Genomic DNA, 27,192 nt, shown 5'->3' on the forward strand with positions numbered 1-27,192 from the left:
GGGGGATCCTGCGCCCGGCGGCCCTGGGGGCCAGGTGGCCAGCTTCTGCGGGGCAGATGGCTGGATGCCAGCGCTCCTTACCCCGGCGCCCCTCCGTTCCCAGGCAGGCCCTCGGAGGCGCATTCCGGGGCCTTTCCATATTCTCTTTCTCCTTCTGCAGGAGCAGTTACCGGGGAGTGAGGGGGTGGGGGACACACGTGATGGTGGGGTGGTGCTCGCGGCGGGAGGAACTGGGGCGTCCGCGGAGAGACCTGGGTATTGGTAGAGACGCTCAGCCTGCTCCCCCTTCTGGCCCTAATTCCCCGTGCGATCTCAGCAAGAGGCTTGGTATCTCTGTTCCTGTTTCCCCTGTGACCCTGCTTTATTCCAGTGTCATGTGTGGGTCTCCCTGACCCCCTGTCCCCTACAAACTCCAGGGGTGGGGAGTTGGTTCTCTCCTGGGAAGGATCCCCAGTCTGCTCTTAGTTATTGAAGGCAGCCTTCTTTTTTTTTTCTTTAAATTTATTTATTTATTTATTCATGAGAGACACACACAGAGAGAGGCAGAGACCCAGGCAGAGGGAGAAGCAGGCACCAGGCAGGGAGCCCTATGCAGAACTGGATCCCGGATCTCCAGGATCATGACCTGGGTGGAAGGCAGGTGCTCAACCCCTGAGCCTCCCAGGCGTCCCGAAGGCAGAATTTAGAGAAGGGAATTTCCTGAAAGGTGAGCCTCCCTGTTTCCTTCTTAGAGGAGGCAGGAGAGGCAGCACCTACCCTTCCCCTTCATTCCCTCATTGACTAAGCATGAACTGGCCTCCCACCTGCCTGCCAAGCATCTGATGAGGCACAGCACCAGCCCTGGAGAGCTCCCATCTGAGTCAGGAGCCTGGCAAGAGGGCAGATGCCTCAGACCAGCGAGGCACAGGCCATGTGGGATAGAAGGACACCCAGCGTGCCGTGGTGCCTAGGCATGGGTGCAGGTGTGAGATGTGGCACCCTTGAGGCCTTGCAGCTCCACTCCCATCCTGTGCTGCTGGGGCTCTTGTGGGGAATGGGCAGTGCCTGGCCAGGCAGGGCCTCATGGACTCTCACCAGCAATGTGGACTTAATCCTGCAGCTGCTGGAAGATTCTCAGCAGAGAAGAGAGGGGGTTCAGAAAAGACCCCCGTGGCTGGGACTTTGAGAATAGCAGAGGACGGACCTCCATGGTCTCCCAGGCACACAGTGATGACAGGACATTTGGGAAGTCGATTCCCTGGAACCTAGTGGCCGACGGGCTGAGGAAGGTGAGAGAGAAGTCGGGATGAGTCGCAGTCTCCCAGTCGCACACCCAGCAGACAGTGGTCTGTTTATTCGGTGGCGCCAGGTCCAGACAGCAGCTGGAGAGCGGGCCTGCTGCCCAGGAGAAGGCCTGCAGCATGTGGCGGTGGAGCCGTGGGTGGGCAGAGTGCGTGGACGTGGGGCCAGGAACACCTGAGACAGTCAGGGCCCACCACTTTCGGGTAACAGACAGAGGGAGGGAAGAGAAGCCCCAGAGGCAGGAATAGGCAACAAGGAGGAAGAACAGGAGAGTGCCTGTCCAGACACCGAGAAACATCCAGAAGAAAGGAGAAGTGAGATAAAGGCCATTAAACATGTATCGGGAAACGGTGACTGCGAGGTCAGCAGCCACTTTATCAGGAGCTGGTCAGGGGGTTACTGAGGGCTCAAGGCAGGGGCCAGAGGGATGAGGTAAGGACACCGGCTGAGCACAGACAACTTAGGAACTTGGCAGGGAAGGGAGAGATGCTTTGTGGCCAGAGGCAGGGGGAGGTCAAGGGGGGAGGCTCCCCAAATCTAAGCGAATGGTCAGGAGCCAGAAGAGTGGGAGGCTGAGGATGGTGAAGAGGTGGTTGGGGAGACGGGATGCAGGGAGAGAGGCCAGCAGGGTGGGGATGGGGTGCCCCGGGCAGAGAGGGAGGGACCCATTTCCTCTGAGGCGAGGGGCAATGATGTGAGGGTAGAGGTGACATAGGGTCAGGGTTGGGTCATTGGGGGTGGTCGACCAATGGACAAGGGGAGAGGGTGGCAATGGGGGTAGGAATCAGCAGAGGCTGGGACCCACCCCAGAGGAGAGAAGCCTCTGCACTGTGTGGCATTTTATAGCCTCCTCATTCACCCTCCACTCAACTAACATGTAATGAGCACCTGCTGTGTGCTGGTCAGCGTGCTGGACCCTGGGGACGCAAAGCATGTTACACCTGACACGATCCTGTCCCAAAGGGGCTCATGGTCCCATGGGCTCTCACTCAAAGGTTCATCCCCGCAGCAGCTCGGAAGGCAGTCTCAGCTGGGTGGCCACAGCCTTGGCCAGCCTGTTCCCCTCAGCAGGGACAGGACAATCGGAAGGCAAACAAGTATTCACTTTCCAAGCACCCTGCGTGTCCCCAGCGGTGGGCACCGGCCACAGGGAAGGAGGCAGGAATTCCCAGCCCCCGTCCACCAGCCAGCACCCAGCTACCCAGGGCGCAGTAGGAGAAGCTGTCCCAGGAGAGGGCAGAGGCACACCTTCTGGAGCACTCTGCCCCCACCCCCTCTAAGGGAGGAGGAGGGGCCTCTGAGACTCCTCCCCCGTGGTTGCCGTTCGGAGGGGGGGGGGGACCTGCTGACTTGGGGATTTCAGGGTGCGGTCACCATCCCCACCCCAGGGCCTCTGAGGTGGAAAGGCCCAGGCCGGCCCTCTGGATGGGAGCCCGCCCCTGCTGCCCAGACATTGGCCACAGGGAGGAAAGAGGCGCAGCCAGAGGCCTCCGCAGCTTCCTATGCAGCCAGCCCAGGAGGCGCCTCACCTGAGTAGGCAGCTGGACTAGAAGGAGCCTCGGGGGCCCTGGTTCCCTGTCCTGTGCTGAGAACTGTGAGTGACCCCTCAACTCCAAATGGGGCCCGGGGAAGGCGGGGTCGTGCCCTGGCAGCTCTCCCACTCTCCTCCTTCCCTGACCTCCACCTGGTCTTTTCCTGCACCCATGCTGAAACTCCCCTGCCAGGTGCCTGGCGGGCAGGCACCTCACCCTCCTCTCTGGATACCAGGCCTGGCACCCACCCCTTGGGACAGACTCCAAGAGCCGCCCCAGGCAGCGGTGATTAAGGCAAAGGAACTGGCCTTAGACAATCCACCTGGATCCCCCTTTGGGACCAGCCAGGGGGCCCTCTAGGAGGAGCAGGGAGCTGAGGCCAAGGAGGGGGGGCAGTGAGTGCCCTTGTCTGTATGCCCTCCTCCCAGCAACTGTCTTACCTCCCCCCCACCCACCCTGGGAGAACAGCAGCCCTGGGCTGGCCCAGCTGGTTTCTTCACACCTGGCCTGACCTTTCCCTCCCCATGACTCACCTGCAGCCCCAGGCTGACCCTAGAGCCCCACTGCCCAGCCTAAGGCCTGACCCATGAAAGAGCAGCTTCTTGGGTAGCCCCCTCCTAACCCAGCCCACATTCCTGGCCACCAGTAGTCCTCCCCACCCACAGCTCCCAGGGCAGAAAGGAGCAACTTCCCAGGCCCCTGGCAGCCCCCATGGCTCTGTGGGGTCCCCTGGGTGATCTCCCCTGAACCTGAGCCTTATGATTCACCTCTCAGTCCCCAGCCCCCCTGAGATGGGTCCACCTGCCTCCCCACTTCCTTCTTGAGCACCAGGGGTCGGCTTCTCACTCAATCTGTTGTCTCTGCCTTTCCTGGAGCTGTCTGTGTCCAGTAGTGGGGAGGGCCAGGCCCAGCTGATGCAAACATAGTCAGGGTTCCAGACTAGAAGGTCAGGGGACAGCTGAGGTTGATTGGCGTTGAGGGAAATGGTGCTGCCAGGGACTGGGTCTGAGGGACATAGGGGTCCTTGCTCAAGTGCAGGAGGTTCTCTTGCCAAATTGAGGAAGGATTGTGGTGTTGAGGGGACTTCCAGAGCAGCTGCTTAGGCACAGCAGGGCCTGCAGGACCCTTCTGCCTAGCCCAGGCTCTGGGCTCCTATGGGTCTTCCGAGTGGAGGTCCACCGTGAGGCATTGGGTGAGCAGGGCAGGGGTCCCTCTCAGGGCTTCCATGTCTGTCCTGGGGGCTGAGCCAACTTGGCCTAGGAGAGGAAGCCAGAGGAACCAAGAAAGGTGCCAGAGGGGGGCCTTCCTGCCTCTGCTGCAGGCGACTGGAGTGCTCCTGGAATCTTCTCAACTTGTAAATTACTATCCCCCCCCCATAAAAATAGCTTAAGGAGGGGCTCTGGGGAGGCTCCCTCAGGTGAGCATCTGCCTTTGGCTCAGATCAGGATCCTAGTGTCCTGGGATCAAGCCCCGCATAGAGAACTCTATCTCTGCCCCTATCCTGACTCGTGCTCTATCTCTCTGTCTCAAATAAATAAATAAAATCTTTAAAAAAAAAAATAGCTTAACACCATTGCAAATATTTGGCGAATGGGAGCAATCTCACTCTAATGACTATTAGCGGGAATCCCTGGGTAGCTCAGCGCTTTAGCGCCTGCCTTCGGCCTAGGGCGTGATCCTGGAGTCCTGGGATCAAGTCCCAGGTCAGGCTCCCTACATGGAACCTGCTTCTCCCTCTGCCTGTGTCTCTGCCTCTGTCTCTCTCTCTCTCTCTCTCTCTCTGTCTTAGATGAATAAATAAATAAAATCTTTTTAAAAATAATAATGACTATTAGCATTTTGGCTTCTTTTCATCCATTCTGCTTTACTCTGTGTGGGAGAGTTTTCACAGACCCCGGGGCATCCCGGTACACTGACAATGGCACTGCGATTTTTCACCTACTGTGTCATGGATTCAGTACATGGCAGGTGCCACTGAGAAACAAGGCATGGTCCCTGCCATCAGGTAGTTTCTGTCCCAGAAGAGAGATGGGCTAGCAGACCCACAGTTAGGATCTGGTGTGGCAGGGGTGCCTGCAGGATGCCGTGGGAGTGCGCTGGAGGAGCTGTCCCCAGAGTCCCCAGAATCCCGCCAGTCGCTAGAGAGAAACTTAGAATTGCCTCCTGGCCAAGGAAGGGGGACAGCAGCTGAATCCGAGAGGTTCCTACCATTCAGCCTCCTCCCTGAAAGCCTCTGGACCTACCTGGTGCTTTGTTAGGGGCAGACTTTTTTTCTCATCAACGGTAATTTGGGCTTTTCACGTTTTCCACTCCTTCTTGTTCACTTTGGCCATTTTGCCTTTTTCCTAGGAAAGTATTCATTTTTCCTAGATTTGCAAAATCTCCATTTTTAAATTTATCTATGGATTCCTTCGTGACCGAAGAAATAAATGGTTTTTCTAAGTTTTTCATAGTGGAAAAATCGTATATTTTCCATCTAAGGGACATAAGGTCTGGTATATATCAAGCCAAGCTGATCGATGACGTTATTTCCTGTGTTTCCTTTGTAGACTTCGTTTTGTTTTTGTCTTTTACTCCAGTTCCAATAGAGGTTTATTACATCTCTCGCTCAGATTTTCTTTGTAAAGTTCTTGTACTTTTAGCAGGTTTTGCTTTTTTTTTTTTTTTTAAGGTTTTATTTATTTGTTCATGAGAGACACAGGCAGAGGGAGAAGCAGGCTCCCTGCGGGGAGCCTGAGGCAGGACTCAATCCCTCAATCCCAGGACCCCGGGATCACGCCCTGAGCCAAGGCAGATGCTCAACCACTGAGCCACCCAGGCATCTCAGGTTTTGCTTTTTATATTTAACTACAACTTTGTTGGCAGTGCACACAGATTTTGACTGTCCTGGCATCACAGAGTGTGCCTTTGTCTCATCCCCTGGTGTCCCTCTTTACCCGGTGGGTGGTTTCAACCTGAATCTCCATCTTGCTGTTACAAGCAGGGACACTCTTCTCTTTTATTGGGTTTTATTTTTTGCACTTGCTGGTATCTCTCAGTATCCTTTTATATTCAACATTATCATGTTTTTAAGTCTATTTCATATATATATCCTACCACTGAATTTGGAAACCCAAACTGACTGTCTTTTTGATGGGATAATGCACTCTTTTCAGAATCTTTAACGGGTTTCCTTTCCCCCTTCTATCAGGTTGCTCCTGATTGTCCTGTTCCTCTGCTGTCCTGCTACCCCTTGCATTTCATTCGTGGCTTCTGCTTTTCCCCGCGGCTCCTGATCAAACATCCCCTCTAGGATGTGCAGAAGGGAGGGATGCTTTTTCTCAACACTCCTCCCCCTGGAACTCATAAAACCCCGTCAGTCTCCGGATAGCCGTGGGTCTTTTTTCAGCTTAGAGAAATCTCTTTGTTGCATGAGTATTGGGGTCTTTGCCTTTTTCTTTCATTTGCACGTTAGCTCTCTTGACTGGCGTCTCCAGCTTTGTAGCTTTGCCCCCTCTATGTCTTGTCTCTGCGTAAATCTGTTCTGAGATATTTCTCCTGCTTTCTTTTCTCTTCCAGGCCACAAATTTGAGTCTGGAGAGGGACTGTCCTCACCTTCAATGAGTAGTTCATGATATTTTAAATTCTAAAGTAGTAGTCTTTTTTTTTCTTTTGTGTCTTACTTGAATCTCCTGAAGAATTACCTTTTGTTGTTGTTCCAGTAGTCACTGTGTTTTCCAGCCCCTCTATCTTGCTAATAGCAAGATTTTTTTTAAAAATTGGATAATGTACTTTCACGGTTTTTAAAAATCAAAGCAATAGGATGCCTGGGTGGCTCAGTGATTGAGCGTCTGCCTTTGGCTCAGGTAGTGATCCTGGGATCCTGGGATACAGTCCCAAATCAGGCTCCTCGAAGGAAGCCTGCTTCTCCCTCTGCCTGTGTCTCTTCCTCTCTCTGTGTGTCTCTCATGAATACATAAATGACATCTTTTTTTAAGATTTTATTTATGTATTCATGAGAGACACACAGAAAGAGAGGCAGAGACACAGGCAGAGGGAGAAGCAGACTCCATGCAGGGAGCTCGAAGTGGGACTCGATCTCGAGTCTCCAGGATCACACCCTGGGCTGAAGGCGGCACTAAACGCCTGAGCCACTCGGGCTGCCCTGAAATCTTTAAAACATAAAATAAAAATAAAAGCAATATTAAAAAGTATATAGTAAAAATTCCCCCCCACACACCTGCTTCTTTGCCCTGTTCTCTCCATCAGCTCATAAGTCACCACTTTCATTAATTCTTTCTCGATTCTGCCAGTTTCTTTATGCAAACACAAACCTGTATGAAAACACATTTGATTACTTGCTTTTCTGTCTCTCTTCCGTAAAGGTAACATGCAGTACACACAACACCACATCTTGCTTCTTCTTTGCCTTTTGTTTTAACAATATATCTTGGAGACTGCTCATAGAGAGTTTCAGTCTCCTTCCTTAGAGCTACATGCTTTTCACTGTAAGGATGTATCAGAATTTCTTCAACCAGTCCGCTGGTGATGGGCCCTTGAATCGTTTCCCATCTTTTGCTATTATGCACAATCCTATAATAGATAATCTTTCACCCCACATGCAGATAAATCAAGGATAAATCCCAGAAGTAGGATTGCTGGGTGGAAGGATAAACAATGAATATTTGTTAAATTTTGCCAAATTGCTGTCCCTTTCCTGGGGGCTTATACCAATTTACATTCCCACCAACACAAATGTGAGTGTCTGATCCCCCACAGCCTTGCCAACCAAGTGTCAACAAGATGTCGTTTCCTGCTGATCCAATAGTAAAATATATGGTCTTAAGATGGCTTGAATTTGCATTTCTATTTTCAGTGAGAGTGAGCATCTTCTCATAGATTTAAGGACCGTTTGTTTTGCTTTTTCTGTTAACAGCCTGTTCAGAGCCAGTGCTCATTTTTCCATTGACTTATTGGTCTTTTACTTACTGGTTATTAGGAGGTTCTGCCACACGAAGGAAAACAGCCCTCTATCTCTTACAGGAGTTGTAATGTAAGTTTCTCTTCTGACTTTGCTCATGTAATTTTCTGGCCATGCAAATTACTTAAGATGCATTTATGTGGTCAAAGGTATGGCTTTTAGAGTTTGAGTCTGCTTTTTTGTTTGTTTGGTTTGGTTTTGTGTTAAGATTTTATTTATTTATTCATGAGAAACACACAGAGAGAGGCAAAGACAGGCAGAGGGAGCAGCAGGCTCCCTGCAGGGAGAGCCTGATACAGGACTCAGTCCCAGGACCCTGGGATCACTGCCTGAGCCAAAGGCAGACGCCCAACCACTGAGCCACCCAGGTGCCCTTCTGCCTCTTTTATTTTTAATATACAATTTTGCTTATGTTTTTCTCTTTAAGTATTTTTATGGTTTCGCTTTTTATGTCTGAATCTTTGATCGATTTGGGGGTATATCCGAGTGGACAGAGTAAGATGTCAACCCACATTTAATTATTTTTCTGGATGGCCATCCAGCTATCCTGCCACCTTTTACTGACAAACTCCTCTTCCCACCCGGATTGGTGATTGGTCTTTAGCACGTCCTGACCCTGCTGTATTAGGGTCTTGCAGCCCGGGTAGATTTGGTTGTTCTCTGCTCCACCTCTCTCCAGCCACTGTCCTGTCAGGGGAGTGGGGTTCATGTGTCTGCTCACTGGGGCTGGGATGAGCTGTTGAAGTATCCCCACTAGGCGGGGCCCTAGAGCAGAGGAATGGGGGTCTCTTCTAAGACACCATCAAGAATTCTCCCTGCCTGCTGCCTCCTTGGCATCTCCAGCCTGTTGGGCAGAGAGTGCTGAGCCCACCTGTTTGACTCCCTGTCAGCCCCTAGGGGTCACCCTGCTTTCCTCCTAGGGTCCTATGGTGGCCTGGTCTGCCCCAGGGTCTCCTGGGTTCCAGCTTCTATCTCAGGCCATCTACTCATGCCAGCCAGCCCTGCCCAGCAGCTGGCACAGCCCCTTCCTAGAGGGTAACGTCCGGGAGAAGAGAAGAAGCAGGACATGTTTAAGCTTCCATGTTTCCAGAATTCCTAGCGCCAGAGCTGCGTCATAAAGAAGAGAAATTACTACCAGGTGTAGGGGAGAGCTGGAAGGGCCTGTCTTTCTGGATACGAAACAGTGAACACCTTGGAGTAGTAACAATGAGAATGCAGAATAGTAAACAAGTTTAAGGGAGGTTTTTTTCCCTTTTTATTATGAAAAAATTTTTTAAAGATTTTATAATTTATTCATGAGAGACACACAGAGAGAGGCAGAGGGAGAAGCAAGCTCCCTATAGGGAGCCTGATGCAGGACTCGATCCCAGGACCCCTGGATCATGACCTGAGCCAAAGTCAGGTACTCAACCACTGAACCACCCAGGTGTCCCTATTATGAGGATTTTCAAAAATACAAAGAAGTGAAAAGAATCTTATAATGAATCTAATTATACCTATTACTTAGATTTAACAATTCTTGTCAAGTTTGTTCTCTCTCTCCTTTTATTTTTTTGCTGAGAAATAATAAATTCCAGACTTTATCCTATCTCATCCCTAAAAAACTCAGCCTGTATGTCTTTTTTTATTTTTTTGTATGTCTTTTTGTAATAAGATTTTTTTTATCTATTTATTTATTTATTTATTTATTTGAGAGATGTTGAGTGAGTGAGAGAGAGAACATGAGCAAGGGGAAAGAGGCAGAAGAAGAAGTAGGCTCCCCGCTGAGCAGGGAGCCCTATGCACCCGGTGATTCCAGGATCATGACCTGGGCCAAAGGCAGACGCTTAACCAACTGAGCTTCTGAGTTGCCCCAGCCTGTATGTCTAAAAAATGTTTTTTTCGATAATCACAATACTATACCCATTATTATATCTAACAAAATTAATATTAGTTCCTTCATATCAGCTAAGATCCAAGCCATAGTCAAATGTCCCTCATTGTCCTAAAACAAATCTCTCATAGTCAGTTTGTTTGAACCAGAATCAGCTCAAGGACCATGCATCTCATTTGTCTCTTAAATCTCTCTTGCTGGTTCCCTCCCTCTTCTCCTGCCTGGACAGGGACCAGAGTGGTTGCCCCATAGGACATCTATTCTAGATTTGAATTTCTGCTTCCTTGTGGTGGGGTTCCCATGTTCCCCTAGCCCCTGTGTTACCTGGGGACTGATAGGTCCAAAAGGCTTAGGCTGGTCCCCAGGCTCGGGGACTCTAGGTCTCTGCTTGAACAACCGAGATGGGGCACCTGGGTGGTTCAGTGGTTGACCGGCTGCCTTTTGTTCGGGTCATGATCCCAGAGTGCTGGGATCAAGTCCCACACTGGGCTCCCTGCAGGGAGCCTGCTTCTCCCTCTGTGTCTCTGCCTCTCTCTCTGTCTCTCGTGAATAAATAAAATCTTGAAAAAAAAAAAAAGAAAAGAAAAAAACAAAAACAAGATGATGCCAATATGGGAAGGAGGAGGGGAGGAAGGTGAACTTGGTTTTTGGGATATGCAGCTTGTAGGGTGTACCAAGGACCCCCAGGACTCCACTCAGGTTTTTGCTCCTGGAGATGGTCTTGCAGGTAGTTAAGCTACCAGATCCGGCTGGGCTTCCCCGGGACAGGAGAGTGAGAAGCAAATGGGAGACCCAATATCAAGGAGTTAAGCGGAGGAAGAGGAGCATGGCTCACAGCCCAGGAGGCACCAGAGGGGGAGGAGGGAGAGGCCTGTAAGGACTAAGTCCGGGAGGAGAGTCAGACCCTCAAAGGACCACAGCTGTCATCAAAGGAGTTGTAGGACCCCCGGGCAGTGGGCTGGACATCAGAAGCAGGTCGGCAGACACACACACACACCTTCAACAGGTGGGCTCCGGAAAGGAGGCAGGATGAGCTGGGTCCAGGAGCACACATTTTCTTTTTAAGGTGGAGAGACCTGGAATTTGTTGCCATGCCAAAGGGCCAGCAGCCATCAAGGGGGAGGGTTAGTTAGAGGTTTGTGGAGAGGCAGCTTCTGAGCAAGAGGCAGTGGGATCCTCAGGGGCCCATATTGGGGAGGCCCTCTTGGATGGGGGAACCTGGTCCCTCCACTGGGGAAGTGAGGAGGTGCGGTGGGTACAGGTGCAGACACATTTGGAGGGACAGGCCCCTGTCACATCTCTCTCCCTCGGTTGGCTCACGATGACAGCCTTTGCCAGCCAGCAGTTTCCTTAACAGACAGTTTCTGATTCCTCCTGGGCGTCAGCCAGCCTTATCCAGAGCACAGAGCATGTGAGTGGCAAAGGGGCTCCACCCCCGCCCCCACCTACCCGGAGGAGCAGGCCAAGCACACAGTCCCAGGAGGTCACCACGAGGCTGAGGGCAGAGTCCAGAGCCGAGGGCACTCAATCGAAACCCAGAACCAAAAAAACGGAAGTGTCACCCGCTTTCTTTCCCACGTCCCCAAGTGTAGAGTGTGGGGTGTAGGAGCTCAGGGGCGGCTTGACGCCTCCACAGAAGCCAGCCCTGGGAGCGGGGAGAGAATGACAGCACCATTCTATGGATAAAGAAACAGGCGCAGAGATTCAAGGGGCTGCCCAGGGAGAAGCTAGGGCACCAGCTACACAAGAAGCCATTTCTCTGAATCCTGCTTCAATCCCCCCCGCCCCCCCCCCTGCCTTTTAATCAAATGATGATGCCTCTGCTCTAAACCCCACAGAGGAACCTCACCTAGGGCTGCTGTGTTCGTCTTCAAAGGCTACAGGCCGAGCAGTAAGGTGACACTGAGCCTCACCTGGGCTTTAGTACAAAACGAGGGGTCTGAGCCCCAGCCCAAACCTGTTACACCAGACTCTCTGGGGACAGCTCCAGGTGTAGTTCCCCTCCGTTCTGAGGGGACCCGCAGGTCCCCCACTGCACATCAGTGGACTTGTGGCTCAGGGCTAGGGTGGGTACAGTGAGGCCCGGACTCCGTCCTGGAGATGGCGTGCTCAGGAAAGGGAAGGATCCAGCTCTGGGCACCCTGCACGGCTCCCTGAGGCAAAGATCACAACCCATCCTCCACTCTCCCTCCGCTCAGCTCTGGAGGCACTGAAGTCAGCAAAGGAGGTCCCGACCCCGCGGCAGCCCCGCTGAGCCAGTCTCTGGGCTCCAGTCACTGGTTTGCAGGCATTTCTTTTGCCTCTGGCTTCAGAGAACTGATAGGATTTTTCTGGTTGCCCCAAGCCTCCTGTGAGGGTTTTGGGGAGAAGGGGTGAGAACAGAGCAGCTGGCTTGTTTTGTCCCCTCCTCCACCATGTGCCTCTAGAGGCCAGGCCAGGCGTGAAGATGCGGTTGAGGGAGGAGGACACCACTGGGGAGCTGCTGTGGTCACACCTCCTCTTGCTGAGGGGAAGCCTAGACTGGAAGCCTGAGGAACTGAGCTCCTTGACCAAGAAGAGCAGGCCAGAGCTGTGTGGGTTTGGCTCAGTCCCAGTGGTGGGGGGCCAGAGCCCCCTGGCAAGACCCTAGGCCCGGGGGGCCCAGCTTCTTACAGGGGAGGAGCAGCACGTGGGCTGCCTTTTCGGTGGTCCCAGTCTCCTGTACTGTCACTCTTGGTTCCTGCCACAGGAAGACCCTGCTCCCTAGTTCTCCAGCAGGGCAGTGCTAAGGGCTCAGGTCCCCACACCCATGTCCTCTCTCTCCTTCCCCAGCTCCTCCCTGCTGCCAGCTCAGAGTTCCCAGCTGTTCCCATCTCCTGGGCCTGGCTCCATCTCTCCTGGTGACCTATTTTGCGTGTGGCCCATGTCCCTCAGGGCGGGGGCAGTGGGATGTGTCATGTGTGTGACAAGTGGGAGGACCCCAGGCCTCTCTGCCCCCAGTGTTCCAGGCTTCTGAGTCCCACGTGGGATGGGAGGGGAGCAATACAGGAGCTTGGAGGGCAGAGTAGGGCATGAATCCCTGGCTTGTTCTGGATGCGGTCTGCCCAAAGGTCCCACACTCCAAATCTATACCACGTCTGGCTCTCCTTGGGTGTCCCTGCCCTGGGCCCACAGTGGGTTGAGGGAAGGAGTGGTCTGGGGGGCATGGGCAGAGGAGGAAGTAAGACCATGGCTGGGGACAGGAGGGTTATTGGAACGGAAGAGCAGGAGACAATGGGTCTGGGATCCGGGTGGAAGGTGGGGGTAGAGCCTGAAGCAGGAGCTGGGCAGGGAGAGAGAACAGGCCCAGGGGAAGCTCTTGGTTGTGGGGTTGTGGAGAGGCTAGTCCCTGTCCCCTTCTCTGGGTCCTTAGAGAGTGGGGGCGCAGGCATACTTGTGCCCGTATTAGACACGCAGGCAAGGGTGCATGCGTGCATCTTGGAGAGCGAACCGGGAGGGGACAGGCTCAGGCAGTCAGGCGAGTGGACTGTGGTATGGCCAGAATCCCTCCTGTGCTCTGTGAGGCTGCAGAACTCCAGACACTGACTCCGTCTGATGCCACAGCTGCCCAGACCCCTTCCTCTTTGACACGTTGCCCCCCTGCCCCGGCACCCCACACACAAGCTTCCTCTTCCCCATCGCCCTGGGCACTAGGGTTGTTGAGGGCCACTCCATGTCCTGTCTACGCCAGCCTGGGGCCCCAGCACCCAACTGCCCCCTCTGCCCTCTCCCAGCTGTCTGGCCTCCCCTTCCCCCAACCTCGGTTTGGCGCCATCCTGCTCCCTGGCTGTATCTGGCCTGGGATTCAGACCTTGCCCGTGATCAGAGTATGGAGTCGGGAGGCCGGCGCTTCCCTGGACACATAGAAACACCCCCGACCTAAGACCCCCCCACTTCACCCCACCCCACCCCACAGCAGGCAGCCTCTGTCTCAGGCAGCACTTCCGCAGCCCCAACAGGAAATGGGCTGGAGTCTCAGCCTCCCGCCATCTCAAAGCCACTTCTTGTTTCCTTGTTGCCTTGTGCCATCCCTGGGGTTGTGCCCCTTGGCTCCACCCCTAAAGCCATCCCAGGGCTTCGTCCCAGCAGCTCTGAGGGGACAGGATGGTGGACATGATTGCCAGGCTGACCAGGAGGCGGAGTCAGGCCCTGCGGGGACAGGTAGGGGGCCGTGGCATTTGGGGGCAAGCTCAGCCTCTGGTGGGGACGGCCGAGGGCCTCTGGATCAAGGTGCCACTAGTGGGCCTCTGTTCTCTGGCCCTCTCAGGAGCTGGCTGAGCGGAGCTTCGGAGCAGGACATCTCTCAGACTTCGGGGACTCCTCTCTGCTTTCCTCTTCCCTTTGCCAAGGCCATCGCCTGCCTGGGAGGGGCTGCAGGGGGACTCTGAGAGATGGTGATCAGCGCAGGGGGAGAGGCAACCTGCCACCTGCTTGCGGGCAAGGGGAGGGCTGCGGGGCTGGGCAGCTGGGTGTGGTGAGAGCCAGAGCCCCTCTTGCCCCAGAGGTAGGAGACCACTTCCCCTTTCCTACTGTTGTCCCCCGTGTCTCTGTTGTGATTGGGATCTGGGCCCCGAGAGCTGTTGGTGCCTAGTCAGGGCCCCATTGATGGGCTGTCACTGGGTGTTGCCTGGACCTCCAGGAGTCGTGGGCAGGGTGGCAGACCCTGCTCTAACCTGCACGAGCTTCCCCTTGAAGGCCAGAGGGCACAGAGGGACTGGCCCTGCCTGGCTTCCTGTCTGATCCTGGCTTTATCCTAGCACTGGAGGGGCTCTACAGGGAGAAAGTTCTAGAGTTTGAAGGGACCTCAGGGCCACTGCGTGTGGTCCAGCTCCCAACACAGGGCTGTAGCATCAGACAGGGGGTTGAACTTTACCTGCTCACGTCCAGTGAAAGCCCCTTCCTACCTCCTGAAGCAGCCTGTGTCTCTGGGGCAGCCCCTCCCAGGGGCCCTGCCCTGCCCCCATTTGGCCTCTGGTCTGCAGCCTGGAGCCCCACAGTGCGATTCTGCATCTTCTCTTCCTCTGACAGCCCCCTCATGCTGAGAGCCTAAACATCCAGCTCCTAGGTCTCACCTCTGTACCCACTAGGGCTACTTTGTGTGAGATCCCCAATACCCTAGCCAGCGTGGGACTCCCCATGGACTCACAGCCAAGACCAGCAGCCTGTAGGTGGAAATCCCCGCTCCATAGAGCCTGGCTCCTTCCTCAGCTCATCTATGCCCCACATGACCTCCCAGCCCCTGTCCCAAGGAGGGGAGGGCGCCTGCCTCAGCAGGTCCATCTGGGGCAGGTGGGAGATGTGTCTGGTCACCCACCTTCCTCTGTCCACTGCCTCCATCCTGGTCTCCCAAAGAGACTCATGTGCTGAACCCCCACTCCCAGGAAGTCCTTGTCCAAAGCTAACTTGAGTCTCCTGTGGTGTCAGGTGTGTTTGTTTGTTGTTTGCTGCTGAAATGTGGCTTGGAATTGGCTTTTGTACTCAAGCAATAAGTACTTTTGGTGGATTGGCTGTGTGCTTCAGGGCATTGGGCCAGCAGCTAGAGGTCAACTGGGGTCAAGTACATCTTCCTGGGTCCCCCTCTCAAAAAAAAACCCTGCCTTTGGGTCAGATGAGGTAGGCAGATGAGAGGACAACTCAAGGCGGAATGCTGCCGGGCCCGAACAGAGGGATGGACAGCATGTCAGTGCGCCAGACGTCTCTCCTGAGGGAGAAGGCCTCTCCGGAGGCTTGGAGCAGAGCACCAGCAGAGGAGCAGGATTTGGGTAGGCAGGTATGAGAGCAGAGAGTTCCAGGCTGAAGGACCCACTGGAGCAAAGGTGCAGAGATAGGAAGGTGGCTTTGTGTTTGGGGGAGGGTCCATGGGCCAGTGTGCGTGGAATATGGGATGGCTGCGGTGGACAGAGAGAAAGGAGAAGTGGGGTGGGGGGTTCCTGTCTCAGCCACACAAGCGCTTGCGGGGTGAGGGAGAGGAGTGAGGATCTGGTGTATCCAGCTCCTCCTGTTCCCTCCATGCCTGGGACCTGCCCCTGATGATCTAAAACTGTACCACTGCTTTTCTGACACTTTGTCTCCTGCCAGCAGTAACGACCACGGACAAGGTGCTGTGCTGTGCATTTCACTTCTCACCCTGCTCATCTCCCTCCCTGCTCCCTGACCATTGACACAGGCTGCCCAGTAGGGATGTGGGTTCCTTTGTTCACTGCTGTATTCCCCAGTGCCTAGAACAGTGCGTGCACCGGAAGGTGAATCTTTGTGTGACAAACGAGTGTGTTTTTAGGTGCCTTCCTAAGGCCCAGGGAGATGCCACCTTGACATAACCAGCTTCCCCTCTTGGGAAGTTTACAGCTTAGTGAAGGCATCACAGGCAGTTCTATGATTGAAAAAGGCGGGGCGGGGGGGTGGTGATTGTACAAAATTTTGAGAAAAGTTTAAAGAATAAATAAATAAATAAATACCCCATCCCTATAACTGTACTGCCCGGAGGAGATAACTATCTCTGTTAGCATTTTGGAGGGTTTCTAAAAACACAGATTTGAAACTATATACTTGCTCCCCATGTCGAAGTCTGCATTTCCCTCATAGCATTAGATCATCCTAGAAACAGTGTTAATCTTCTAGTGCTCTTCTGCCACCTGGGTTTTTTTTTTTTTTTAATTTTTTATTTATTTATGATAGTCACAGAGAGAGAGAGAGGCAGAGACACAGGCAGAGGGAGAAGCAGGCTCCATGCACCGGGAGCCCGATGTGGGATTCGATTCCAGGTCTCCAGGATCGCGCCCTGGGCCAAAGGCAGGCGCCAAACCGCTGCGCCACCCAGGGATCCCCATGCCTGGGGTTTAAGAGTGTCGTTATCTATCCCTCTGGCCAGCTGAGGGTGCTAGGCGGTGGTGGGCACGTGGGCAGGAATCTCAGGAAAGGTCTTGAACCTGACACCTGAGTCCTGAAGAAGGAACTGGAGTGGGCCAGGTGAAAAAAGGGGTGGGGATGGGCCTAGGCAGACTCTGAAGGAGCCAGGCCCATAAAAGATATACAGCAGGGAGGGTGGAGCCTCCAGCAGCCCCAGGCTCCTAGAGCATAAAGTTCAAGGCAGGGGGCCAGGAATGGCAGGAAATAAAGAAGACAGACAGGTGACAGGCCCTTCCGGTGCCCTGTTAAAGGCATAGACTTTGCCCCGCAGGCCGCAGGGAGCAGTGGGGTGTTGAGCATGACCAGAGTATGTTGTGTGCGGCCGCACCCTCCAGCCCACCCCGCTTTCCTTTGGAGGGCACGAGGGGCTCATCTTTCCTAGCTCCTCCTTCCTTCCTCCCATCTGGCTTGCCTCTCTCCCTTCTCTGCAGTTGATCCCGAGGTCTGCAGAACCCACATTCAGGAAGTTTCAGTCCCAGATCAGAGGTGGTACTGATTGCAGTCCCAGAGAGTTCAGGGACAGGAAGGAAGGAGGGGTGGGGGCTGTAGAGTGCAGCAGGGCCCTGCCCCTCTGTGACCTGAATGGGGAGGAAAAGGGGGAATGGGGCCCATTTCTCTATTCCTGCCCAACCTCTGATTGGCCCCCTGGAGTGCACAGTGAGTGCGCAGCTGGGAGAACTCCAGATATCGGTATTTTATTATTGCTAATAAATAATGTAAGTGCCCTAGGCATCTGGGACATTTCATATTTGACGATGCCCCTTCAGGAATATTTCCTCATTCTCTCTTCACTACAATTTCCGGAGCGGGCAGGGCAGACATTGTGCAGCGGCGGAACTGAAGCAGGGGGTACTCCAACTTGCCGAAGGTCGCCCAGGTGGGAAGTGGCCGGGTCGGGACTGGGTGACCCCGGAGCTGCCCTGACGGTCACGCCTCCTTCCTCCTCCCACAGGTGGACGACCCCCCGGAGCCCGTGTACGAGAACGTCGAGAGGCAGCCCCTGCCCCCTTCACCCGGCACCGCCTCGGTCCCCCGCCCCCCCGCATGGGAGACGCACACGGACGCGGGCAGCGGGCGCCCCTACTATTACAACCCAGACACGGGCGTGACCACCTGGGAGTCGCCCTTCGAGGCCTCTGAGGGCGCCGCCAGCCCAGCCACCTCTCGGGCCTCGGTGGGCAGCCGCGAGAGCCTCGAGACAGACTGGGGCCAGTATTGGGATGAGGAGAGCCGCAGGGTGTTCTTCTACAACCCGCTGACGGGCGAGGCCGTCTGGGAGGACGAGCCGGAGGACGCGCTGGAGGACGAGCCCGAGGACGAGCTGGAGGACATGCAGCCAGGCCTGAGCCCACTGGACCCCGGGGACCGGAGGGTGAGGGGGCGGGGCCTGGCCCGGGTGGGCGGGGTGACAGGCCTCAGCCCCGCCTCCTGCCCCCGCCCCGGGAATGAGGGAGAGGGGCGGGGCCTAGCCAGGGGGCGGGGTGACTGAGGCCTCAGCCCCGCCTCCTGCCCCCGGGAATGAGGGAGAGGGCGGGGCCTAGCCAGGGGGCGGGGTGACTGAGGCCTCAGCCCCGCCTCCCGCCCCCGGGAATGAGGGAGAGGGCGGGGCCTAGCCAGGGGGCGGGGTGACTGAGGCCTCAGGCCCCGCCTCCTGCACCCCGCAGTCCCCTGGACTGCTAATGTGGGGCGTGGCCTGGTATGAAAGGGCGGGGCCCAGGGTCCCTACTGGCTAGGAGAGCCTCTGACTCCCTCTCCTGCTCCTTGCAGCCCCCCACCCCTGAAACGGACTACCCCGAGTCGCTGACCAGTTACCCCGAGGAGGACTATTCCCCCGTGGGCTCTTTGAGTGAGCCTCGGCCCACCTCTCCGTTGGCCGCGCCCCCCGGCTGGTCTTGCCACGTGAGCCCCGAGGGCCAGACACTCTACACCAACCACTACACCCAAGAGCAGGTATGGGCAGCGGGCAGATGTGCCCGGACAGACCCCCGGTCGCTCCTCCACCTCGTCCTCACTAGTAGTTCCCCTTAACACCATAAACCGCGGCTCCTGGGCCGGTAGCCTGCACCTGACCCTCCAAACTCCTTGGGGCTGAATTGGGCTCTGGTACAGGGAAACTTTGCCTGCCTCCCATGAGGTGGGCTGAGAGTCCTTCTTCCCACAGTGGGTGCGGTTGGAGGACCAACATGGGAAGCCCTACTTCTACAACCCAGAAGACACCTCAGTTCAGTGGGAGCTGCCCCAGGTAACCAGCTGAGATAGGGAGAGCCTTGGGGAGAGAGGAGGGGATTATATATGACGTCGTCTCTCTCCTCAGGTTCCTGTCCCTGCCCCTCGAAGCATCTGCAAATCCAACCAGGACAGTGAGACCCCAGCCCAGGCCAGCCCCCCTGAGGAGAAGGTAAGGGAAGGAGCTCGTAGGCCCTGGCAGGACCCCCACAGAAGACACAGGGGCTTCCTGAAGGTTGTGGGGGCCGGGACAGACTTGGGCATGTCTCCCCCACAAGCTCCAGCAACTAGCCTGGGCCTGGGTCTGGGTCATCCCCCACCCCCCAGGGATGGGTGAGGTGGGAACTGGGAGAAAATCTCTCCTGGGCTGAGAACTGGCACCCCACCTGCACCAGCGGCAAGGAGGGTTCAGTGGTGACTCAGGCCCAGCCTGTAAGGAGTTGCTGGCTGTGGAGGAGACTAGCCTCTGCCCCCTTGTGGCCCAGCCCCTTAACTGCCTCCTCTTTCCCCTTGGCTTTCTAAGATCAAGACTCTGGACAAGGCCGGTGTGCTTCATCGCACCAAGACGGTGGACAAGGGGAAGCGGCTCCGGTAAGAGGCGGCTGCACCCAGACCACGGCAGAGTGGGCCTTAACGATGACATTTACCGAGCGCCTCCCGGCTCTTGTTAATCCTTATAGCAACTTGCTAAGAAGTCCCATGAGGACACTGAGGCACCTAGAGATAGTAACTTGCCCAGGGTCCCTTGGCTACCAAGTGTTAGAATTGGGAGTCCAGCCCTCACCGTTGGATGGCCCAAGTTGAGCTGTGTTCTTAAGCTCTGTGCCCTGCTCCTGGGGGTGGAAGGGGCCTCAGCTCAAGGCCAAATGCAAGCCCAGCCACCCCCCACTTCCCCACCTCCACCTAGGAAGAAGCACTGGAGTGCCTCCTGGACGGTGCTGGAGGGTGGTGTCCTGACATTCTTCAAGGACTCGAAGGCCTCAGCTGCAGGTGGCCTGGTAAGGCCCAGGCTCCCAGGATAGGGACACTGCCTGCCCCCCACCCCCATCTGCTCCTGACTCGTCCAGCTCTTTACTTGATCTGGCTTGTAAGAGGCTAGGTCTGCGATAGTGGATCATGAGTGCCAAGGGAGCTGGGCCTTGGCAGGGGGTGATGACAGCGGATTCAGCCCATGACAAGCAGTTCTAGCCACCCTGGGCATGGGGAGCAGTCCTTGAGGGTAGCCACTCCAGCCTGGGAGGCAGGCAGACTGGGGACTGGGGCCCCTGCTCCCGGGGATGAGGGCTGTGCCTTTCCCTTTTCCTCTCCTGGGTGGGCAGGCAGCAAAGGACCTGTGAAACCAGGACCGCTGGGTTCCAGGAACCCTTGGGTGCCCCTTCCCCATTCTGGCCCTTGAGCCAAGGGAGCCTGGTGGATTGGAGGCAGGGGCTGTGGCAGGCTTGTCTGAACTGAGGGCTCCCTGTAACTGTGCTCCCCCCAACGCTTCTCTCACAGAGGCAGCCTCCCAAGCTCTCTACCCCTGAGTACACAGTGGAGTTGAGGGGGGCCTCTCTCTCCTGGGCCCCCAAAGAGAAATCTAGCAGGAAGAATGTGCTGGAGGTGAGTGGTGGGGGTTGGAGGAGAGGGGGCTTACTGGTAGCTTGAGATCCTCACTAGGCAAGCCCCAAGAAGGGGAACCTGGGGAAAGTGGGACTGGAATTCTCAGGGCTCAAAGCCAAAGTTGTGTCCACCTTGGGGATCTGTCCACAGTGTTTCTGGCATCATGGATTCTGCAGTTCCCTCTCCAGGAACCCAGTTTACTAGTTCTTGGCCCTGGAGGGTAGTGAGGAGTAGTATCTGGCAGGGCAGCCCTCATCCTAGACAGGAGACTCCCTGTCCCCCTGCTACTCACTTTGACAGGTTGGATACCTGCTCTGGCCGGTCAGAACCCAGCTTCCAACTGGACTGGGTTCTCAGTGAAGAAGCTAGGTCCCTAGTTTCCCAGGCTCCCTTAGCAGGAATACAGGGGCCAGGTGGAATCCCAACCAGGACCCTCCTGGTGCCACCACCCTCCACTGTCCACATGTTGTCTTGTTTTTAAACTACCATCACCTCAGTCCCCAGAAGTTCGGGGGAAGCTCACAACAACAACAAAAAAGAAACATAAGGTAAACTGGTAAAATGAGAAGCCAGGACGAGACACAAGTTCCAGCAAGCAGCGTGGACAGGGATTGGGGGCGGATGATGTACAGGTGCTGGGTTGTTGCTGAAAAAAAAATTGTTCAGCTTTCCTGGTACCCAAAGTGAAAAGAGAAGGGGGATCAGTTACATGGCTCTTATTATGGGGCTGGAGGAGGGACTTTGCCAAATTTTGAGCAAAACCAAAGCTTTTTCCTAACCCTTAGCCCTTGAAGCAATTTTTATGTACAGCTCCAGTCTAGTTTAGTAAGGGACCCTCGGAGCTGCTTCAAAGGCATAACCAGTCAATTCGGCTCAGAAAAAGGAATTCCACAAGGCGCTTGAGAGGGTAGTTTTGTGAAGATTCACCAAGCTTCCTTCAGTTCTAGAACCAGCTTATCAACAAAGCAGGGCTGGAAAACCAGTTTGGTCTCATGAGCTGCTCTGATCAGTAGGTCTGGAGCCTTATCCAGGCCCAGCAGGGTCAAGTGCTGTGATCCATTAGCAATGGTTGTCACAGGTGTCAGATTGAAGATGGACATCGCTTTTGCTAGGCGTGTCCCTTCCCTGACCTAGAGGGACATCCTTCGGCCACTGCTCTATAAATGTCATCTCTTTATCTTGCGTTTGGAGAACAATTCTGAGTAAATGCTTATGCATTTATTGTGCATAAATTATTATGCATTTATTGTGTCTTCTGGCAAGAACCAGAAGGCAGATGGTACTCTTGGAAGCTACTCAAGATGTTGGAAAGGCTGAAAGTCTTGAATGGAAATGGAGGAGCCCCCTGCTTCCTGGCTGGCAGGTGGCCATCCTCCCTTCACTCAGGCGGTGGCCTGCAGGCACCTCTAGGATTTTTCTTAGGAGCCTCACAGGGGCATCTGGGTGGCTCAGTCGGTTACACATCTGACTTTGGCTCAGGTCATGGTCCCAGGGTCCTGGGATCAAGTTCCAAGTCGGGCTCCGTGCTCAGTGGAGTGCTTGCTCCTCCCTCTCCCTCTGCTCCTCCTCCTCTCCCTACCCCCTCTCATGCTATCTATCTTCCTCCATCCCTATCTCAAATAAATAAATAAAATCTTAAAAAAAAAAAAAAGAGTCCCACATTGTCTATCATGGCCAGGTTAGTTGGGCCTTGCAGATTTTCCCAGTGAGTCTTCCTAGTCACTTCAGAGCCACAGAAAACTTCAGTTTTAGTCCTCCCAAAGCTATAACTATAGGTGGCTATATAGCTTTTCCTTCTGTACAAAACTTTCAGATATAAACTGATTATGTTTTAAGAGGTCCTCAGTTTGCAATCTGTAACAGATATGCTGTCACTTATTGCTTTTAATGACGCAGAATGCCTTGACCTGGGGTGAAGCCCTTGCTCTATTATGCTCTCCATTCCTGAGGGACAAGGACAGATCATCTCCACCATTTCTGTAGCTCCCCCCACGCCCACCGCCCACCACTGAGGCCCGGCCCCAGGGCAGACCCAGGGAATCAAAGATTACTGAGTGACTTGTGTCTCTCCAGCTGCAGAGCCGAGATGGCTCAGAGTACTTGATCCAGCACGACTCCGAGGCCATCATCAGCACCTGGCACAAGGCCATTAGTGAGGGCATCCAGGAGGTGGTAAGCAGAGCCTGGGGCCTCCAGGGCTGGTGGGGGGATGGGATGGTCAGCCATTATGCAGAGCAGCTGTGCCCACTGTGGATGGGACATCAGAGTGTAAGTGGCCCTCCTTGCAGATGAGGCTCCACTTACTGGCGTATACTTACGGCTTATGGCAGATGGGCTGCTGAAGAAATAGTCTTAAGTATGCAAATCCAGCCTGTGGGGTTGGCCCTGCAGGAGGACTCTCCAGGTCCGGCTGGGGGGCACATCCTAGAGGTATGTCCCATTTCAAGGGAGGCAGGAAGAAAAGGAAATACCTGAGCAGGAGTCTCAGGCTGGAATGACAGGCTAAAACTAGAAGGTAAAAATCAAAGAGTCTACCATTTTTTAGGTTCAAAATATCCACAATAGAGATGGGACAGGCTCCCTCTGACAGCTGTTCACCTGGAAACAGCCTGGGGCTTCTTGACCCTCAATTCCCTAGGAGCCAACACTGAGTACAGAATTTGGCTGTATTACTAGAGGTAGGAATCCAGATCTCCGGTGGTGATGCTGATGCTGTTGTTGGCAGTGCTGAGGCCTCAGCTGGGACTGTAAGTTCAGAGCTGGGAGCCACATATTGAGGAATGCTGACCTAGGGAGTGTGTACAGAGGAGCTAGGAAAACATGGGCCAGGAGGACCGGGATAACAAAGAGTGGGAGAGAACAGGGTGATGGTGTTCACCTGAAGGGCTCCGAGCCGCTGGGGTCGGTGAGCATCCTGAGGTCCGTTGGTGGAGGTCAGGGGAGTTAACTGGAGAAGGGAAGCGTGAACTCTGCCTGGGAGTCGCCAGGCCGGCCGGGAGGACACGTGGGGCCCCTCGCCCCATCCTAGAAGGACCCTGGCCGGCCAGGGACCCTGCCTCTCTGAGTCCGCGTGATTCCAGTCCGCAGACCTGCCCCCGGAGGAGGAGAGCCAGAGCAGCGGTGCGGACTTCGGGTCCAGCGAGCGCCTGGGAAGCTGGCGGGAGGACGAGGCGCGGCTGGGTGCAGGTGTGCGCGCGGAGGGGGGGGGGGCATCTCCTGGGGGCAATGGAGGCGGGGGCAGGGTGGAGGGCATCTCTTGGGGCGACGGGGCGGGGGACCCGGGGGTTGACCCGGCCGGGGCTGCATGGCCAGTCGCGGCGCGGGCGAGTGACTCGGTTCCCCATTGCCCTGGCCCAGGCGCAGCCGCCGCGGAGGGCGACCTGAGCAAGGTCCGGCAGAGGCTCCGCAAGTTCCTGCTGAAGCGGCCCACGCTGCAGTCGCTGCGGGAGAAGGGCTACATCAAAGGTATCGGAGGGAGCCGGAGCGCGGCGCCGGGGGCCCGGGGCGGGGCGGCGCTGACCAGCCTCTCCCCCAGACCAGGTGTTCGGCTGCCCGCTGGCCGCGCTGTGTGAGCGCGAGAGGAGCGCCGTGCCGCGCTTCGTGCAGCAGTGCATCCGCACGGTGGAGGCTCGGGGTACGCGCGGCGCCTGGACACCTCCCCGGGTGGGCGCGGGGGCGGTGGTGGGGGTGCGGGAGAACGGGAGCCCCTGAGTGGGAATCTCCGCGGGAGCTTTGGACCCACCCCCACCGAGCCCGAGGTCAGCGCCTCCCTCTGCCCCAGGGCTGGACATCGACGGCCTGTACCGCATCAGTGGAAACCTGGCCACCATCCAGAAGCTGCGCTATAAGGTGGACCACGGTGAGGCCCGGCTCCCGCCGCTAAGCCCAGGGCCTGAAGGCACCAAGGGGGCGCTGACCACCTCTTCCCACCCCCTTTCCCCCCCTTGCCGCAGATGAGCGCCTGGACCTGGACGACGGGCGCTGGGAGGACGTGCACGTGATCACCGGAGCCCTGAAGCTCTTCTTTCGAGAGCTGCCGGAGCCCCTCTTCCCCTTCTCGCACTTCCGCCAGTTCATCGCTGCCATCAGTGAGCGCCTGGGGGCGGGGGGATGGGGTTGGGACAGGGCCGGCCTGCCGCGGCCACCCCCTGGGCGGACCCCTCTCCCCCCACCGGGTTGCAGCCTCTCAGTTCCCCTCGCCGAGCCGACCCTCCCTTCCCCAGAGCTGCAGGACCAGGCCCAGCGCAGCCGCTGTGTGCGGGACCTGGTGCGCTCGCTGCCCGCCCCCAACCACGACACGCTGCGGCTGCTCTTCCAGCACCTGTGCAGGTGAGCCGGAGAGCCAGCCGCGGGAATGGGGAGGCGGGTACTGGCGGCGCCCCCCACACACACCCGCCAAAGCCCCCTCCAGCTCTGGGCCCTGACCCCCACCCTCACTCGTCTCCCCTCTGCAGGGTGATCGACCACGGCAATCAGAACCGCATGTCCGTGCAGAGCGTGGCCATAGTGTTCGGGCCCACGCTGCTGCGGCCCGAGACCGAGGAGACCAGCATGCCTATGACCATGGTGTTCCAGAACCAGGTGGTGGAACTCATCCTGCAGCGGTGCTCAGACATTTTCCCGCCGCACTGACCGCGGGCCCCTACCCCCACCCTCGGGGCTGGCGCTGCAGACCTGGGACTGAGGGCAGCGACAGTGGTCCTGCCTTAGAAGCTGGACGGTTGGAGGCCGCTTGGCCAGATTCACCGGTGAGGCCCTCGGCCTCCCACAGGTCCGCAGGCGGAAGTGTAATCTGCGCCCCTTGGTGCAGTATGGTGACCCCTGGTGGGCGTTTGCAAAATGTGATTTCCCCGCCCCCACCCCCACTCCCACCCTCGGCCTGTCCTATTTCGGAGCTTACTTGGGTTCTGTTCTTTATTACAGCGACACCTACTGTGTGCGTGTGAGAATGTGTTGGGGTGAGAGTGTTTTTCGGGATCGTTCTATTGGAGGAGGAGGCCTTGGGTGAGGGGCTTCTTGGCTTTTTCAGGCCTGCCTCCCCTCCTCCGCCCCTCCCCAGTCCCCGGTGTCAGCCCTGGGACAGCGGCCTACAGCTCCCCTGCTGCCCTGCCTTGTCTCGGGGCCAGACTCCTGCTTGACACTCTCAGTGGCTGATGGTGGACGGTTTTCACCTGCTTTCCTGTTCTGGGCAGGCCTCTGCCCTCCCTGACCCACTTGTGTTCTGTGCACCGGCTGTTCATATTAACTGTGTCCCTCACACTGGCTACGAGACATGCACCATTTCCACATGCAGTCACATTTGACAAGTGAAGAGGGTGCGGCAGTGGCAAAGTGACTTGTTCGGGGTCCTGTGGGCCACCTGACTGCCTCACAGGCTCCTCTCACAGCACAGCACAGCACAGCCTCTGGAGGGCCACGTCAGCTCTTTCAGCTACCCCCCCCCCCCCGCACCCCTCCACACCCCATCATGTGCTCACGGGCAGAGCAAAAGAAACTAAGGCAAATGGGTTCTGTCAGGGCCTGGGGAGATGCTGGAGGCAGACAGGGAACCTGCCCAGCTCTTCTGCTCTGCCGGGTGGGCAAGTAGCAGGAGCCCCCAGCTCTCAGCATCTCTGCTGTCAGGCTACCTGCCCAGTGCCCACCTTACCCTCGGGAGCTGGGAGAGGCCTGCAGGGCTGGAAGAAGGAAGGAGCAGCCATGCCCTTTCTCTCCTCAGGCACAAACCCCTTCAGTTTCTGGGTTTTGGCCCACCTGCCCCACAAACTGTTGGTCTGTTCAACAAACAATAATAGCTAATATTTATTGACATTTGCACCCTGCCAAGCATTTCACTTGGATCATCTCATTTGTTTCTCACAGCCAATATTTATTATCTGCTCTTCTGTGCCAGGCTCAGTGCTCTGGGGTAGGGGTACTGCGAGTGCAGCCTCACTGGTAGAGCCTGCGGTTGGTGGCAGGCCCAAGCCCACTGCAAATGCCAGCAGGGCCGGGACAAGAGTACAAATGGAAGCCTCACACCATACATTGCAATACTGTAAAGTTACAAATCAAGTTATAACTGTTAAATAAAATATGTTTATTCTCCTACTCTGACAAATATACTTTCATAATGACCTAGAAGACTAAACTTCTTTGATTCTTCTGAATCCTATATGCGGGTAGGTTGGCATAAGAGCTGGCTCTGCTGTCAGCCTGCCCCCTGTGGCTGGCCACCCTCAGAGCCATCCTGGCCCAAGGGAGGTCCACATGCACATATGTGGACAGTCCAGTCCACTAGCACAAACTGCCACGCCCCCTGCCACTTGCTGCCCCGTGGCCACCCCACATGATCCATCCTTAAGGGAAGGGGCCTGGGGCCATTAGAGCAGGGAATTCTGGGGTCTTGCATGTTAGGGGTATGGTCCAAAGGGAAGGGCCCAGGCTCCAAGGGGCCTGTGGGGAGAGGCAGACAGAGAAGGTCAAGAGTAGAGCCTTCTAAAGCGGGGACTCACAGCAGGGCAAGGAGTCCTCACACCCTCCAAAAGCTATGAAAAAGCACAGGGTGCTCTGAAGGTATGCCACTCGGAGGTCACTGTTCCTCGGGAACCTGAGATGCTTCTGCAGAAGCCCCATTTGAGCCCAGCACTAAAGAATGAAGAGGAGTCCTCAAGGTGAGGAACTAAGAGAAGGGTATCTAGTCAGAGGGAACAGCATGTTCAAAGGCTCTGCGGCCGGAAGGCTTGAGGAAAGAACAAAATCTGAAAAGAACCCACACAAGCAGTGAGCGTGGGTGTGAGGTGAGGCCAGAGAGGCTGGCA

At 55.9% G+C, this 27,192-nt stretch overlaps 1 protein-coding gene across 9 annotated transcripts in view; it reads left to right on the top strand.

Annotated features, from left to right (window-relative positions):
- Positions 1–26,482, top strand: part of ARHGAP27 (Rho GTPase activating protein 27) — a 30,052-nt gene extending 3,570 nt beyond the window's left edge. Inside the window, exons 1-16 of one of the 9 annotated variants that reach the window (XM_072746979.1) lie at positions 2,726–2,875; positions 17,523–17,942; positions 18,338–18,520; positions 18,732–18,812; positions 18,885–18,968; positions 19,320–19,387; positions 19,704–19,794; positions 20,291–20,395; positions 22,469–22,567; positions 23,476–23,581; positions 23,753–23,860; positions 23,931–24,029; positions 24,177–24,254; positions 24,349–24,483; positions 24,619–24,724; positions 24,850–26,482. In XM_072746979.1, the coding sequence (XP_072603080.1) occupies positions 17,901–17,942; positions 18,338–18,520; positions 18,732–18,812; positions 18,885–18,968; positions 19,320–19,387; positions 19,704–19,794; positions 20,291–20,395; positions 22,469–22,567; positions 23,476–23,581; positions 23,753–23,860; positions 23,931–24,029; positions 24,177–24,254; positions 24,349–24,483; positions 24,619–24,724; positions 24,850–25,027 (1,563 nt within the window). In that variant the 5' untranslated portion in view covers positions 2,726–2,875; positions 17,523–17,900 and the 3' untranslated portion in view covers positions 25,028–26,482. Of the gene's footprint in view, positions 1–2,725; positions 2,876–13,619; positions 13,826–15,225; positions 15,435–17,522; positions 17,943–18,337; positions 18,521–18,731; positions 18,813–18,884; positions 19,032–19,319; positions 19,388–19,703; positions 19,795–20,290; positions 20,396–22,468; positions 22,568–23,475; positions 23,582–23,752; positions 23,861–23,930; positions 24,030–24,176; positions 24,255–24,348; positions 24,484–24,618; positions 24,725–24,849 lie in introns of those variants that run through there. The other 8 variants (XM_072746978.1, XM_072746977.1, XM_072746976.1 and 5 more) reach the window with 8 other exon arrangements.
- The last annotated feature ends 710 nt before the right edge of the window (positions 26,483–27,192 follow it).

The sequence above is a fragment of the Vulpes vulpes genome, chromosome 2, assembly GCF_048418805.1.
Source record: "Vulpes vulpes isolate BD-2025 chromosome 2, VulVul3, whole genome shotgun sequence".
In the NCBI taxonomy this organism is placed as follows: Eukaryota; Metazoa; Chordata; class Mammalia; order Carnivora; family Canidae; genus Vulpes; species Vulpes vulpes.